Source organism: Centruroides vittatus, unplaced genomic scaffold (genome assembly GCF_030686945.1).
Source record: "Centruroides vittatus isolate TY-2023 unplaced genomic scaffold, ASM3068694v2 contig_1057, whole genome shotgun sequence".
NCBI classification, from domain to species: domain Eukaryota; kingdom Metazoa; phylum Arthropoda; class Arachnida; order Scorpiones; family Buthidae; genus Centruroides; species Centruroides vittatus.
The window spans coordinates 1,603,150-1,620,308 of NW_027120684.1; the positions used below are offsets into that span (position 1 = coordinate 1,603,150).

The 17,159-nt window shown below is 27.0% G+C and overlaps 2 protein-coding genes across 3 annotated transcripts in view; one reads left to right on the forward strand and one right to left on the reverse strand.

The window, feature by feature from the left end:
* The window catches only part of LOC136972168 (sorting nexin-19-like), a 37,804-nt gene extending 30,876 nt beyond the window's left edge, over positions 1-6,928 (reverse strand). Inside the window, exons 1-2 of one of the 2 annotated variants that reach the window (XM_067266730.1) lie at positions 6,263-6,928; positions 637-1,680 (exon numbers count right to left, since the gene is read on the reverse strand). In XM_067266730.1, the coding sequence (XP_067122831.1) occupies positions 637-1,680; positions 6,263-6,886 (1,668 nt within the window). In that variant the 5' untranslated portion in view covers positions 6,887-6,928. The remainder of the gene's footprint in view (positions 1-636; positions 1,681-6,262) is intronic. The other variant, XM_067266736.1, reaches the window with a different exon arrangement.
* A 109-nt stretch (positions 6,929-7,037) lies between these two features.
* LOC136972401 (phospholipase ABHD3-like) overlaps positions 7,038-17,159 on the forward strand; it is a 34,442-nt gene continuing 24,320 nt past the window's right edge. Inside the window, exon 1 of the mRNA XM_067266994.1 lies at positions 7,038-7,315. Within this exon, the coding sequence (XP_067123095.1) occupies positions 7,184-7,315 (132 nt within the window). The 5' untranslated portion in view covers positions 7,038-7,183. The remainder of the gene's footprint in view (positions 7,316-17,159) is intronic.

Consider the following 17,159-nt stretch of genomic DNA (forward strand, 5'->3'; position numbering starts at 1 on the left):
ATGTACAAATATTGTTAATGATAAATGACATTATAATAAAGTGAGCTTGTGGATCTTATCAAGCATTTTTACAGGATGTATGTACTATACTTTTTTTACATGATTTTTTTAATGCAGCATTCTTTAGAACATATCTACTGTGCAAAAAGAGACTATTTCTCCAGTTTTAAAAAATCTTCTAATCTATTACTAGCATTTTTTATATAAAATAATTACACTAATTTTCAGGTACTTTTATCATAAAGAAAACTTTTTTATATTGTTAGTATTAATGCCAAAATTTTATTTCTTTTTCTTAGCTCTTAGCATTTATATTATATTTATAAAATAATTTATGTTATTTAACTTATTATTCATTGGATGGCAAAATAAATTCTCAGCTATGCAACAAAATTATTTTTCTATTTTGTGTTTCCAATCTCTAGCTTGTCAGATGTCATGAATAATTTGCACTTTTCATATTTTAAAACTATAATTGTGTTTGAAGTATATATTAAAATTATTTTCAAAATATCACTTTAATTTGTATAAAGAATAATTCTGGTTTTTTTAAAAAAAAATAGTTATTACTACATTTACTTAATACACTATTTACATTACATTAATACTATTACATTTATTGAATATACTATTTACCTGAATACAATATAAAATATATGGACCTCTTCCAGGTTCTTCCTGTTTTTCTGTTTGTAAGATTTGTATATCACTAAATAAATCAGACCATGCAGTTTCAGTTGCTTCTTCTGCTTCTTCAACATCAGTACTATTACTTTCTTTTCTATGCAAATCTGGCATATTCATTAACACTAGTTTTGATAAATTTGTCCTGACTGCATCTAAATTAGAACTAGAACCACTTAACGAAACTACATGTGATAATGGAGGGGTTAAATGAGAGAGACAATCAACACTTTTTGATCTTTTCAAACTGATATCTGGAGATTCTAAATCCTTATTTTTTCTTGAACTTTCTGTAAAATGGAAATTTTCTATATTTTGGCTTGATTGTGATTTTATTCTAAAAAGATCATGAGGATAAATTTTAACTACATCTCCATATTCATTAAATTCACCACTCCATACTTCCCAGTCAGATTCTTGCATGGATTTATTATGAGAATTAATGTTAATTGTTAAATTTTTGTTTCCTTGAGAGTAATTTGATGATTCATGAGAAGCATATGGATCAGTAGAAACAGTAAGATAATTATCTGATAATGGGAAATTAAATGTATTTTGGCAAATTTCAAGATGCCCAATATTACTATCAGAATGTCTGCGCACACTTAAAGAGCGTATTGCATTATCAAATGAAACATGAGAAATTCCTTTTGGAATTTCACTACACTTTCTATGAAATTGTCGTGTTTCTGATGGTGCAGTTTCTGATATTTCAGCATCATCAGTCTTGTGTGTTTTTCGATTACTAAAATGTTTCCTTTTAACAAAATCATCATCAGATAAAAGTAATATTATCATTTCATTTAACCATTCAGGATTGGAAAACATGTCAACTAATGGATAAAGAACATTTTTAGTTAATATTTCTTCTAGCATATTATAAGCAACTTGACAACCAAGAAATTCTTGAGGCCAAAGCAAATCAATTATACTTGCCACAATACTTTTCAAATAGCACCATTCTGTCACTTGATCTGTCAATGCTGGATGAGTCATCTAAAAAAATTATTCATTAAATAAATTTTCTCTTTTTTTGTATTAAAAATTTATAATCATTATTTTATTGAATTCAAAAATTGTTATATAATTAACAAAATTATAAAATAGGATGATGTATGATATATACTTTTTGGAAAAAATTAAGCAGCTCTACAGCAACAGTGGGCAACCCCCGGCCCACGGGCCAGCTACGGCTCGTGAAAAGTTTCTATCTGGCCCGCGAGAACTTTAATAGATTATTAAATTGGAAAAATAACTAATTAATAATTATTTTTCCAATTCTTTGTAATTTTTCGAAAACAATAAGAGAAATAAATGTAGTAATTAACTTCTTTTTTTATTTATTTCATATTTGCAGACTAAAAAATTACAGGTCACAAGAAGGCGTCAATTAACTACTACGGCCCGCGGAAGAAACACAAAATTTATTCTGGCCCATGTTATAAAAAAGGTTGCCCACCCTTGCTCTACAGAACACAAATGTAACGTTTCAAAATCATAAAAAATATTAGCGTAAGATAAACTATAAAGCTCAAACTATTTTTACAAATTTAAATGTACACTGTAGAGTACACACACTTTTAAGATGGAGTTACTTTATAATAAAGATTATTTTAGAAGAATATAGAAATTATAAAGATTACAAATTAACTTTCAAAATTTTGACATATAAATTACATATACATTATTAAAATCTGTATAAGATTTACTATATTGTCAACTATATGAAATTTCATAATTATTATTTAAAATCATTTATTGTGCCTACTGTATGTATAAAAAGGATTTCTAAATATTCAATGCAGATACAATTTTAATAAAATATAAAAGAATATTTAATAGATTTCAAAACTTCGCATATGTAGTGTAAAAGCAGGGTCCTAAAGTTGTTATTAAAAGTCATAAAAGCCCTATTTATAAACCTCAGATTAAAAAAATTATAGACAATTAAACATCGGCAGATTTCTCATTAAACAAAATATTTGTTTCCATTATAATCACATTATTCTTCTTTTCTTTTCACATTTATTGTTCTTTTTCTGATGTAAATTAAAAAGTTAATGAAAAGGACTTACAAATTTTTCTTGAACTTTCTTTAATTGCCCAAATTGAAATTGACCAACAATTTAGAGTCACTAAATTTTGGACTCACTTTTGACCCACCTTTGGGAAAAGGAACACTATTGCTTGTTGATTTATTACATGATTCTTGTACCTAACAACAAATTGAGATTCTTGGAGTATTGCCAACACTGTCTTACAGCATCAATGTTTTCTGGCATACATGTCATATGAGGTCTCCCAGTTTTTGGTAAATCTTCCAGTATATACGGAGTTTAAAAATTTTTGATTACATGCTATATTGTGAACTTTAAAGGCATACCATTTACACACACCAAAAAAATCATGAATTTTTCTTTGAGTATTCCCAATGAATTATTAGTGTCTGAACTACACAACAGCCAAATCAGAACCAACCATGTTAATACAAAAAAGGTAGCAAAACAAATTTCCATATCTTGTCTCACTTTTCATCTAACTAACTCCATTCTTGAGATTAAGGAGAGACCGACAAATGGATAACAGTGGGAATTTATAGGTTACAATTTTTTCAAATTGCAGCCCAATTAGTTTTAATGGACCATTTTTGGTTTGTGATGGTAAAAAAATTAATATCATTCATCAAAAAGTGATGCAATATGGTTTATAAGTAAAAAATTAATTGTACTGGAGTTAGAAAACTATACTAAATATAAACCTTTAAAGTGTGGCTATATGCCATATAATTTTGTATATATGTATTCTAGATTTAATAGTTTTAATAATTCTCTCTCCTTCTTAATCCTTCCTTCTAACTTCCTTTGTTTATTGTTCTGACTTCTGGGAACAGGGGCTCTTCCCTTTCCACCCACTAGAGGGTTGGGTGGGACAATGCACTCCGAGGAACATAACGAGTAGAAAAGGGAGTCTTAAACGATTATTCTTTTGCCGGACACAAAGAGGCACGGATGTAGGCAGTAAGTTCATGAGACAGAATTCGACGAGAGCTGAATAGGGAGCCATGAAGTGAAGATCCGGACGATAGAATCAGAGAGACCGATAAAGCTATTGTAGAAGATATTCAGCACATGAAAGAACCCAGAGCTACTGAGAAAAAAGGTACAAGCCGGCATTGGAGTTTCATCGAGAAATTGGAAACCCACTATCCTATTCATTCTTCTCATTTCCCTATCTCTATATTTTCTATCTTTAGGATTAATTTAGTTAAGGATTGCGCATATTTTGATTATTATTGTCGGGCAAGTAGTTACTACAGAAGCAAGCTACTGGGTTATTGTTGCCATCAGGCAGTGAGAGAACTTGGCACTGTGAGAGACCAAGGGAATCTAAAAAACTTTCTGTATATAATTGTTTATCATGATTAAATTGTTTTAATCAAATTCACGTGTTTGTGTATTCTTATCGCATTTCACATCTTACAAAAGTTTCTTTTAGAAGAATAAGATTTATCCAGCTTTTATAAAACTAGAAGCAAAAAGCAGATTAAGTTATGTGCAAATTGGGAAGAAATCTTAACTACACCATTCCAATAGAATTATTTTTTAAAAGAATATCATAATGATTATTATACTTTTATATCACAGATTAATAAAATGTGTTAAAAACTCCATTTGAAAATAATAGCGAGGTTGAGGCCAAAGTTTTAAACACAAAAACGTGTATGTCGGATGTCGGATGTTCAGTGCTGCAGATGTTTTCATAAAATTTTCTAGCATAAAGACTGGTTTACAGATGGCTCTGGGAGGAGAGAGAGCCACCTGTAAACCAGTCTTTATGCTAGAAAATTTTATGAAAGCCTTGCAAAACTTACAAAAACTATATGGAAAAAATTTTCCATGTAGTCTTTGTGTATGTGTATGTATATATATATATATATATATATACACACACAAACACACACTTACTGTAAAGATCCCACCACATGTATATGTATATTTATGGGAGAACTCATCAAAAGGTTAAGGAATTCAGAAGAAAATCAAATGGGAAAATTGTTTTGAAGTCAAAAATAGACAAAATGGTTACAAGTGCCATAAGAAAAACTTAACATTACACTTTCAACTTAAGAGTTTGTGTGAAAAATCAGAAAATAACAATGATGATGAAATCAACAAGAATGAGAATAATTTGAAGTATTGGAGTACAAATAAAGAAAATGTGACAATTATTTTTGTAATCATTGAAATAAGATTTCTTTGTTTTGAAGACGAATGACAATTTTTAATAAATAAATTTCCAAAAACAAGCCTGAACTTATTTTTATTAATATTTTATACTAAAATCATCTAATTTTCATAATTAAGCATAAGCTTATTTCCAAATATATAATAATTAAGCCTAACTGACTATTATTTGATTGTATATAGTTTAGTAGAACACTCATCTCTCATCTTTATTATTAGTTAAAATAAATAAATATACAATTAAAAATATATAAGTAATTTTTAATTGTATTAAGACTAATATGTATTATTATTATTATGTTAAATATTTAATTATTTTTGATAATTACTTACAAAAAATAATTATTGTATTTCACAGCATATAAGACACACCCCATTTCAGTGCAGAATGTTTAGGAAAAAGTATTTAGTGTGTTTAAAAGTCATCCCACAACTCTGGCACTCACCTCTCAAATTTTTTACTGTATTCTAATTTTAAAAGAAAAGTAAAACTAGAACATACACTTTTATTTTTCAGGGGGGAAAATGTTGTTTAAAAGTAATCATTTATAATTAAAATATTCTACATGAATACATATGCAAAAGCTGCATGTATACCAACAAGATCAGTAATATGTTTAATTAAACAATAACATTTTTATTCAAGAGTTGGGCTAGGTGGTTATCAGTAGCCTAATAAAGGCTGTTTGGAATATTCATTAGCCTACAGGCAATGGCAACTTCACATATAAGATGCAGGGTAATATTTTAAACAAAAGTTGCATCTTAAAGGCCTTAAAATATGGTAAATATTGCTATAACCATTTATCACAATATCTATAATATATTATGCTAAATGATTGCCACACTATTTTACTATTACAATTGAAACAGACTTTAATAAACTGGTAAAATATACCAATTTATTAAGATAATTAAAAGAAGTCAAGCTATTAAATATTATGTACATAAAAAGATACTAATTGTATTCTTAATCATGTAATTCAATATCTATAAGGAATCATACAATTCTCTTTACCTATTATGGGTAACCTACTTCTTTTTTACATAAATTGCTAACGATTTAACGTAGGAAATAACCAAATTAGTTCAGAGTCCGTGCAAATTATATTATATATTTTGGTAATCCATACACCGACTACTCTCGTAACACAATATATGACTATAAGTATCGGTATACTTACAGTAGTACGTACTTATTAGTTCTTTATACAAATACATTTATCATTTTGTCGTTTGAATAACTTAATTTCAAAAGTTATCGGCTATGCAAATACATTACTCATAATCAAACAATAAAGAGAATTAAATATCTTCCATTTCCTTTAATTTACCTTGTAAGCATTCTTGATTTCGTTCTCCATTCCGACGCAATCGACGGGAGATTCGCATCCCAAATCAGACTTTACCGTTTCGAGAGCTCGTAGATAATTATCGAAATGCCGACCGTACAAACAAATAACTTTTTCGGACAGATCAATTATATTCATTCTAATAACATTATTGTTGGCGGTGTCCAAGATATCTTCCAATACGTCATTAAATTCTTGAAGAACGTCTTCATTCTGACAAGTTTTATGGTACCAACACTGAATGTAATGACGTGATATATGACGTACGAAAGTTTTTAATTCTTCTTTCACCGAGAAGTTCAGGCCGCAGAATTTATTACAATTCAACGTCCTTTCGTGCGAATTCACGTTTTCCACCGTGATAATGGGCGTTTGTAACGAGGTCGAAGCATTACTTTGTATTTCGTTTACACGACTTTTAAGACCGTTCTCACGCTTTCTACGGCATTTAATACTGTAATTTCTTAACCAAAACTTAATAAAACGGTAAGTAAATTCATAAGAGAATAAACCACATATGGTCGATACTACAATAAAAACGAAATACCTATCGGCAAGCATTAGTGCCGCAATAATTAAGCAGACACTTATTACTTGACGGATCATCGCAGTTAATCCACAAAATCATAATCGACCGAATATTTGCAATTAAAAGTATCTTTCGTTCTGGCGTGCGCGTGTATGTGTGTGTGTGTGATTCGATTGTCTTCCAGCAGGTGGCAGTAGTAGTAATTACGCGCTAAATAATCAACAGCACGTGCGCTACGGGCCCTCTTTCGGTCGTTGCGGGCGAAATGCAACCGGCGATTGCGGTAAATTTCATTCCGCAGAAAGTAGAGAAAAAGAGCGATTATTACCCTTTTTTTAAATTATCCTTAAATTTTTGAGTTTTTCCGCCAACAGATGACTACGCTAAGTGTTACCAATTCCACCATCGACTACGCTCTCATTTTATATTATTCAAATCCTCGGCTTATTTTGATATTGAGTTTTGGCATCGTCTTCATTTTATATTATTTAGCCGATGTAGCCAAGGTAATGTATCTTTTTTTTTTCTTTTTCAATTTTAATTTATAATTAAACCTCCTATCATTTTTCACGAATAATATGTCCGCTGGCTTAAACCGACTTCCTTCGCGTGAAATAAAATTGCTAGGAAACGGACTCATCAATCACCACATTTAAATTCCCTTTCGTCGCTTACCGTTATGTCATTTAAACCGCACATCTGACATTTGCCGTTTACCGATTTCTATAAAACTTATTTCTCTCTCAAACAATCTTTTGTGTGTATTTCATTTGTGACGTAATTCTAAACAATACCCTTGTGTGATCCGTATTGTGTTATTACAAAATACTAATATACCTGTTGTCCTTGAATGAATTCACTGGAAAGTTATTATCCAGGATTGTTTTCTTATTGCATAATTACACATTTATGACTTTTTTTAAATTTTTTTTTATTTTACAGATGTTAATTTGGATTTTGTATCTTGGTATTCGTGATGTCATTTGCTGTATTTAATTACGGGTGATCAGATTTAGTAATTTATGCGTATCTATTCACTTAATATTCGTTTTAATGTGTTATAAATTATTATGTCGGTTATAAAATTTGATGGCGATTAAATCTGTTTTTAAGAGTTAAATATTGCATATTTTTTATTATTATTAAGTAGTAGTGTTTTCTTAAATAAAGAGAAAAAGTTATATAATGTGGGTGAAAATATATACGTATCAAAATTTCAAATAGTTTAGGCTGTGTTTTAAAAACTGCCGTTTTGTTTTTTTCTTTATAAAAAGGAAACTAATGACATTTTACGGATGCAAACGTCACGTGCGTGGGGCATAAAATAATTTATTTGAAAAATATTTTTGTTTAAAAATACATTAATAATTATATAAGTAAAAATTGATGTAGTAAGGTACTTGGTTTAAAAAATTTTATTAGAAGATAGTTCATTGTTTTTTTGTTAACAAGTCTTTTTCAATTGATAATATAGAAGAGGAGAGAGAGGTCTGTAATAGTAATTATTTTAAAAAATCTGCATAATTAAATGTAAAAAAAAAACAATTGTATATGTTACAAACTGTTATCTGTGATTTATTTTATAAAGTTTTATTTTTAATATATAAAGTTGTATTGTCAAATATGAGTTTTTTAACAACTGTCATAGATCAACAGTGTTGAAATCCAGAAAAAGTCCAGCATCCAGTGGCAGATTTAGCACTTGAGAGGCCCCAGGCACAATTCAATTTTGAGGCCGCCTCTAAATATTTTCACTACCCTTACACCCTACAGTGTGTATTCTGTGTGCATGTTTTTTACTCTGGTAGGAACTACACTGGTGGTCCAAAAAAAGTGAAACGTAGGGAAATAACATTGAAAATGAACTAATATAAAATTACAACTTCCTGGCTGTATTTAAAAGTTTACTGATGTTCAGATTGTATTAATTATGAAAATTGAAACACATTGGTACAAGAATTATTAAGTTTCAATAGGTAAGTGTTAAAAACAAAAAAAAATCTACTAATCCATGGATGTAAGAAATAATTTACTTTTAAATTTACTACTGATTTTTATTTTGAGAGCTGAATTTTGAGGTTCCCTTGATTTATAAGGCCCAGGCGCACCTGTGCAGAAATTTGCCACTGCCAGTGTCTAGTAACAACACTTCATTGTGTCTCAAAAATTATAGATCAATTTAATATTAATCAGGAAAAAGAGTAAGTAAAGTGAATTGTTCAACATGAAGAGTGTTTTATTTCTCTATTCAAACAGTACTTAATAGAAACTTCTGAATAAGTGTGAATTAAAAAAATGTTAAGACCCGTAGGATTCAAGTGAAACTTTACAGTATTTGGAGAACAAAAAATCTTGAAATTTAGATTTATTTAAATTAAAACTATTTTATTGATTTTTATTGGTGTACAATATTTTTACTGTGCATCAATAATTTCTACAGAAATCAACTTTACAAATTATAATAAACTTTGTTTTTTTGTTGTGATATAGTTGCTATGGACACTACATTTATTTTGAAGATTGCATTTGTTGTAAAAAAAATGTTTTGTGATTAATTTGAATTAGTTTAAGTTTTTCCTAATCTTGTTATCTGAAATTTCTGAATATCAGTCTTGTGCACCCAAAAGTGTTAGGTACTTATAAGATAATACTTTTATCTTTTGAGATAAAAACATTAGTAACTGATTGATAGAGCTTGATTTTTGAACTCATGTACAGGTACATAGTAAATAAATATTTCATGTAAAGAAAAGTTATATACACTAATTATATTTATGAAAACTGTAATGGAAGGAATATTCAGAAGTAAATAATAAAAATATAATTTGTAAAAGTAAATTTTTATTGCATTTATCATTTGTCACCTGCTTTCTTTTTCTGCAGCTTATTTTGCAGTTATGGTTTCTTTACTTTTCTTTGTTAACTTTCTTACAGTATTTGACCTCATCTCAGTCATGACCTCCAAAACAGTCATTCTAGTATTTGTTAGCATTTTCTTTTACTTAACCATTTATGTAGTCAAACTAATTTACATGTTCTTCACCTCTTTTGTGATTGTCAATTGACTATATAATGAAATAGATACAATTGTTCTTTTGTCATATCAATACAGTGCTAGTCATTGAATTTTGCCAAAAATTCAATGACTAACACTGTATTCTGTATTTTATGACATAAGATGCACCCCCATTTCAGCACAAAATATTTAGAAACATTATTTAATGTATTTAAGCCATTCTACATAATAAGATAACTATAATAACTGTAGTAAGATGTGATGTAAATACATATATTAAAACTTCATTAAGTTGAAGTTTAATTGTGAAAAACCCTGACATCAAGTTAACAAGTTTAATGTGTAATTTACTCAAATTTTTCTGTAGCCTTAAATTCCTATTATCAAGTTGTTTCTCAAGAATGCTATACATAGCATGATTACAAAATTGTATACAGTTTATGATAGTTTTGAAAGTGTTATCAAGGCACCTCTTGTGTCCTGATCAAAGCATCAGTAAAATAATGTATCAGTAAAAGGATGTTGAACTTGTAATGACATGGTGTTGGTTTTTGGCATAGAGCCATGGTGTTTATCTTAATTGTCTGTATTCACACAGAATATAAATGAATATCATGGACCAGCAAAGGATGATGGATATATAGGAAAATATATTACAGTTAAAAGTATCAACAATTTTGGCTTAATGAGATCTTATTATATACTGTGCTTAGGACCTGTAAACAGCTTCAAGTTAATGAAGTTTGACTTTTAACAAGGTTTTATTGTAGCAAGGTGTATACATCCAACTCTTCAAAGTTAAGCAATAACCTTTTCTCAACACTTATCTTACTTACTGTAATATAAGTGTTGAGAAAAAGTTACTGCTTAACTTTGATGAGTTGGATACATATGACGAAGAATTGATCTTACATTATCTAACTAATATTTACAATAATTTTGTTTTTAAATAAAGAAAATTAATAATAATAAGAATATGTTTAATTAAATAAACAATAACATTTTTATTCAAGAGTTGGGCTAGGTTGGGTTACACTATAGTTTAGAGAATTTGTTAGTCTATAAGAGAACTTTACATCTCAGATGCAGAGTTTTTTTTATCTTATATGCTGTAAAATATGGAACTCCATTCATGTCAAATGAGTTATCTTTGATTTTGTTATTTTTATCAATTTTTTCAGAGTTTCGAACAAATCTTTTAGTAATAGTTTTCTAAAAGAATAATTTTTAGTTTTCCATATACAGTATTCTAAAAAATTTGCTTTTGAATCTCACAGATTAAAAAGCAAAGAAAGTCTGAATATGATTAATTTATATTATAAGTAATTTATGTAACCCATATGCAAATAAATACCATATAGTAATTAAACAAGAACTGTGGATAATGTTTATCCTATAAAATAGTCAGGGTTGTAAAGAGGGGAAGCTGGGAATTTTTCTCAGCCCAAACGTAAGGACCTCATAGTAATTTATCCCTATAAATTAATTAAATTCTATTATTTTTACTAACAAAAATAAAATTATTAAGACTGCTATTTATTAGTGAGGAAACGTTAGGTATTTCAATTGTTCCAAAAGCAAAGATAAAAAGAGGTCAGCTCTACCTCAAGCCCCTTACAAGCTTTTGATAAAATACATTAATACTTGTGACAGTAATAATCAATAATTTATTTTTCAGAATAAAAACAAATCATACAGAGTAAACAGTGTTTAATTATAATTACATCTTAAGAAATTATTAATAATATAAATGTTTATTTCCTTTTTTTTTTTTTTTTTTTTTTAAGTTGAAAGTAGTTGATCTGAGTTTAAACTGAAGCATTTTTGAAAAAGTTGATTGAAGAGCATAACATTCTATAAATATGAATACAGAATAATTCATTTTTGAAAATATTTTTGCACTCTATTATCAAAATGATATAAGAAAATAGAACAGAAATACTCTACTTTAGAAAGGAAGTTTATAACTTATACTGATGTAAACAAATTATTGCAACATATAAGATAAACAGACAGAATATCTTTAGCAGTGCATAAATGTTTGAAAATTGTTAATGTTTTTGACCCAGTTGATCACTACCCTAAAGATGACCTATTACTAGGTTGAAAATATTAGCTATTAGTCAAACATTTACACACCACTAAGTGTTATATCTATTTCTAAAGTTATATATTAACACCTTAACGTAATGTTTTCATGAGTATAATGATCTGAACTTTACAACTTAAACTTCTCTGACTTTCTCGTACATAAATCATTATCATTAATTAATACTTTAACATTTATATAATCTACATACAGGTTAATCTCAATGTAACTACCAAATTTGTAATTATTTCTATTTGTCGTCATTTTTAGACACTTTTTATGAAATGTTAAATAATTATTATTTTTTTTCAGATTTTGTTTTTGAAAATATATGATTTTATTTTCAAGTAAAAGTAAAGAAATTATCTTTTATATAACTAACTTAATATACAAATGCTTAGAGAAGGCAAAAGAAATGACATCACACTTTGTAATTTTCTAAAAAATAGAAAAAAAAAAAACAAAGCAAAGTACTTGTGAAATTCAGCATAATATAGTTTCTGAAAGACTGCAAAATTTTTTATGTGTACTTAAAATGCATATGTATATATAGAAAAGCTAAGTATAGTTTTTTTTTTTTTTTTTGCTGAGTGCTCATTTACAAAAGTTATTTCATATTTTTCTAAAATTGAAATCTAATCAGCTGTTGAATGTTTATAATTATATAAATTAATTGGCTAGCATTCAGTTTTTAATAAATAGTTTTGAGTTTAGGATTGGTAAATGATCAAAAATTGAAATAAATTGTTTACATAAATTTATCTAAATGTCTTTATATAAACAAATTTATATTTTGTAATAATGTTAATAAAGTTATATTATTAAAATCAGTAATTTTGAAGCAATTATAAAAGTATTTGCTATCGATATATCAAATATTTAAAATTAGGTTAATGTTACCTATGGTAGCGAACATGGCAGCTCCTCTCTGAAACAGTGGGGACGCACGTACTAACCTAACCTATTCTAATAATTTGGTTGGCAATAATTATGGTAATTTATTAGAATAGGTTAGGTTAGGTTAGTATGTGCATCCCCACTGTTTCAGAGAGGAGCTGCCATGTTCACTACTATAGGTAACATTAACCTAAAATTATGTTTTAGGTTTAACATTCTAATGTGTTTTTATACTTAAAAAATTAAAAATGAATAATTATTTTTTTATAATAAAACACTGTGGAATATCACTATTCACTTGTAATTCTTTTTGTGTGTCTTTAATTAAAAATAATTTTCTGTAATCTACTAAAATGGGATGTTTACAAACATTCCATTTTAAGATTCCTAATCTACTCAGATTTTTTTCTGAATATTATGTAAATATATCTTAAGAACTTCAATCAAAGTTCATTATTCAAGTTGACTTAGACCTTTGAGTTTTATTAACTAATTTTAAGCTGTTTTTTCTTTCGAAACAGTTTTAATAATCATCTCGATTATCTTACGAGTTTAATGTACTTTGAAAGTTTAAAGGTTATGCACTAAAAAATTAATAAGCTTAGAGAGCAGATAGATATAATGCTTGTTTAAATATTTTTCATTATTTATAAAATACGTTAATGTTTAATTAAGTTTTTATGAAATGTTATTGATATTGTGTTTAAAATGTAGAACAAATATTAGAAAATTAAAAATATATTATTAATTATAAATATTCTAGTTTTATTACATTATTTATAGATTAAAAAAAAACTGAATGAAATTATTTCTGCTTCCTGGTGTTATTGATTAAAAAATTAAAGTTTTTTTCAATACAGACTTCTTTCATTATTATTTAATCAAATCAAGTATATAAAAATAACATGAATAGATTAGAACAATCATAGATTTAAACATTGAGATTTAATTTTTTTTTTCACTAGAAGCTATTTATCATAGATTCTATCAACACTTTTAAAATTCTGTATTATAATTTTCATTTCTTTTAATACTGGAAAATAATATATTAGTTCTGTTTAACAAAAACAATATAGTTAGATAGAGAGATGACAGCTAACAACTCCATATTCACAGTGAAAGATCAAGAGTTAGAATCAACCAATTATCATTCACTCTATTTTTAGTATGTGAACTATATCAACACTAATGAGTTAATGGTTAACTTCTTATTTTAACTCTTGATCTTTGGTTATGAATATAAGTGTGAAAAAGCGTTTATTCCCTAATAAGAAAATATTCAATATAAGTTATAAAAAATTTAACAATTTAATACAATAACAAAATTAATATATGTTATTGATATATATGAATATTTACAAATTTTATATTTAATAATTTAAACAAATTTAAAATACAGAATTTAACAATTCTTATTTTATAATTTAATACAATAATAATATTGTATTAAATTAAAATTAATTTTAGACCACTTCTTATCACAAATATATGTCTGAATCATGTTGAATTTATTATACATTTTACTTTTAGCAATTAATTGACAAATTGCATCAAGTGGAACGTATTTTGTAATAACTATCTATAGATAATTATTACAAAATGTTTGCTTTTAATTAAATAATGACTACATAACTGTTATGAATCTTTGTTTATTGTTATATATGATTTCATATATAAAACATATTTTTTTTTTTTTTTTTGTAAGTAAATAATAAAATTCTAGATTTTATGAAAACTTAAAAACTGCACATTGGAGAAATGATAAACTTAAATTTAATCAAACATTGAAGAAAGTCTCAACTGAATAATAATAGTTAGACAATATAAACATTTAATTTGAATAATATTTAATAATTTCAAAAACTGTAAAATATAAGTTTAAAATAATATTAATGGATTCAATTATATGTTTATAAAGATTTCACAATTTTTCATAATTTAGAAACCAAAAGGAAAAGAAATATTGTAAATGCTATTATTCATTGTCTGATAAGGATAAAGATAAGCAATAGTTTTTTTATTATCAATGATTTAAATGACTAACTTGTGAAAGTTATCATGACTAACATTAACTGATTTATTACACCAAATAATGCAATGATAAAAATGAATATAAATAACTTATATGGCTTTTTTATATTTTATGTTCCCATTACTATTGAACTTAGTTAAGTTTAGCTTTTGTTTGAATATTACAATCATATTAATTGATTTTATGACATATAATGATGAAAACAATTAGGTTCTTTGAATATCACTGAAAAGAAGTGGTCAGAATGCATTTGAAAAGATCTTTTTATCATCCTGATTCTTTTATTAATTTAAGATTTACTGTCAGTTTTAAAGTTTAGATAGAGGCATCAAACTTGATATTAGGATATTAGCAATATTGATAGGAATAATGATTCTTATTAATATTAAGTTATTCTAAATATTTCTCTATTAAAACGTTGTCAATCTCTAAACTTGCTAATAGATATTTGCTACATATTTCATCATTTGTATAAAACATCATGTCGTTATTTTTTTTATTAATAAGAACTATAATATCAAATTATTTTTGTAAGTTACTAATGCACAAACTTTTTCAATGTAATGTTTACTGTTAGATTGAAACAGTTATAAGTAATTTATTATATTATTCTAAACCAATAATAGCTTAGTTAGAACTGTTATTAAAAGTTACCATTGATAGTACTAAAGATTATTGATAACAAAAAGTAACAATTATATATTGCACTTTAATTCACTACTGATCAGGAATACCATAGATAGCTGGTTGGCCAAGACAAATAAGGCATTAGTCTACAATTCTAGGAAACCAGAATCAAATATGGATGAGCAACTTTGGGGATTTTTCTGGGGATTTACTGGTCTGTCTTGGATATGTCAATTCCCATCCCTCACCACCTGCTCTCATTGTGGCCTGACTAAACACACAATGGATGTGATTAAAACTTGCATCAATCTGCTGGATTGTTTAATAAAATAATGTAGCCTGATAAATAGTCTGGCAGATTATTTGGCAATAGTAATTGAATCAGATTAGATTGTTGTGATTATTATATTAGATGTGATTAAAAAGCCCTCTTAATGCTCACAGGACAGAATTATAAAAAAAAAAATAGGAGTTTCTCTTTGTTGTGAACACTTGCATTTTTTAAATATATATTATTTTCATTGCTTTTTTTTGAATTTTATATTCTAATTTTTTATTCATTTGTATTAACGTTTTAAATTATAATTTTTTCATGACATTAAAATTGAATTGCTTTGAAATTTTTGTCTGATGATTTATGTGATAATACTCTAAATAATACTTAATTTTAAAAAAGTTTATTTTTGTTCTATTGTACTCCAGAATCCCATAAAACAGAATTCATGTAACTGTATTGTATGTTGGTATGTATAATTTTTTCATTTCATTTGGTATAAATCTTGAATTGCAGCAACATTTTTCTTACACTTCATATTTTCTTTATAAATACAAGTTAGCACAGTTGTTCTGAAGAGGTTAGGACTGGGAGGTGCATGATCTCATTTTTTGCTAATTATTCCAATGTCCAACTGTCCCAAAAATTTGCAGTTTAATCAAATTTGCCTGTTTAAATAAAGCCGAAGCTACACGTATGATTTGTTTATTAACCTTTATTAAGCAAATTTTCATTGTTAGAATGTTTCTAAGATAATTGAAGCTTTTTTAATAAAGATACTTGGCAAAAATAACAGATTTTATGCCCAGCTTAATTTTTTCAAAGACAAATGTTCAGTAATAGTAAGTCTAACCAAGAACATACAAGTATGTATACATGTAACACATTAACAATCTGAAGTTCTGCATCGATCTTTCAAATTATTAATTTAATAATTTGAAAGATTATTCCAGAACTTCAGATTATTAAATGTCAAATAATAAATAGAATAAATGTCAAAAAATAAAAATTATTAATTATATAAAAAAAATATTTTTTGACATCTCACTTTATTCCACTTTTTAGCCATTTCTCTTAAACCAAGAATGCCTACTAAGTTTTTTTAACATGCTAGTAAAATGAGTGTGTTTAGTCTTAAATCTGTCATTGTTCATCTTAAGTAATTTTAAATCTTCTTCATGTTGCTTACTACGCACTTATTACTTGCAGCAGTTACTGGAGATGGTGCAACTATCCTGCACACAGTTTGCAAATGGCAATATTTACTTTTTCATTTCTGATGTTTTCAAAATGAAACTCATAGTTTTATTATCTAAGGAAAGGGATGTATTGGAGACAGTGGCGTGCCGTCATTGGAAGCAATGGAAGCGCCGATTCCACCTTCCAATGACTTTCCCTTGAATTTTATAAAATAT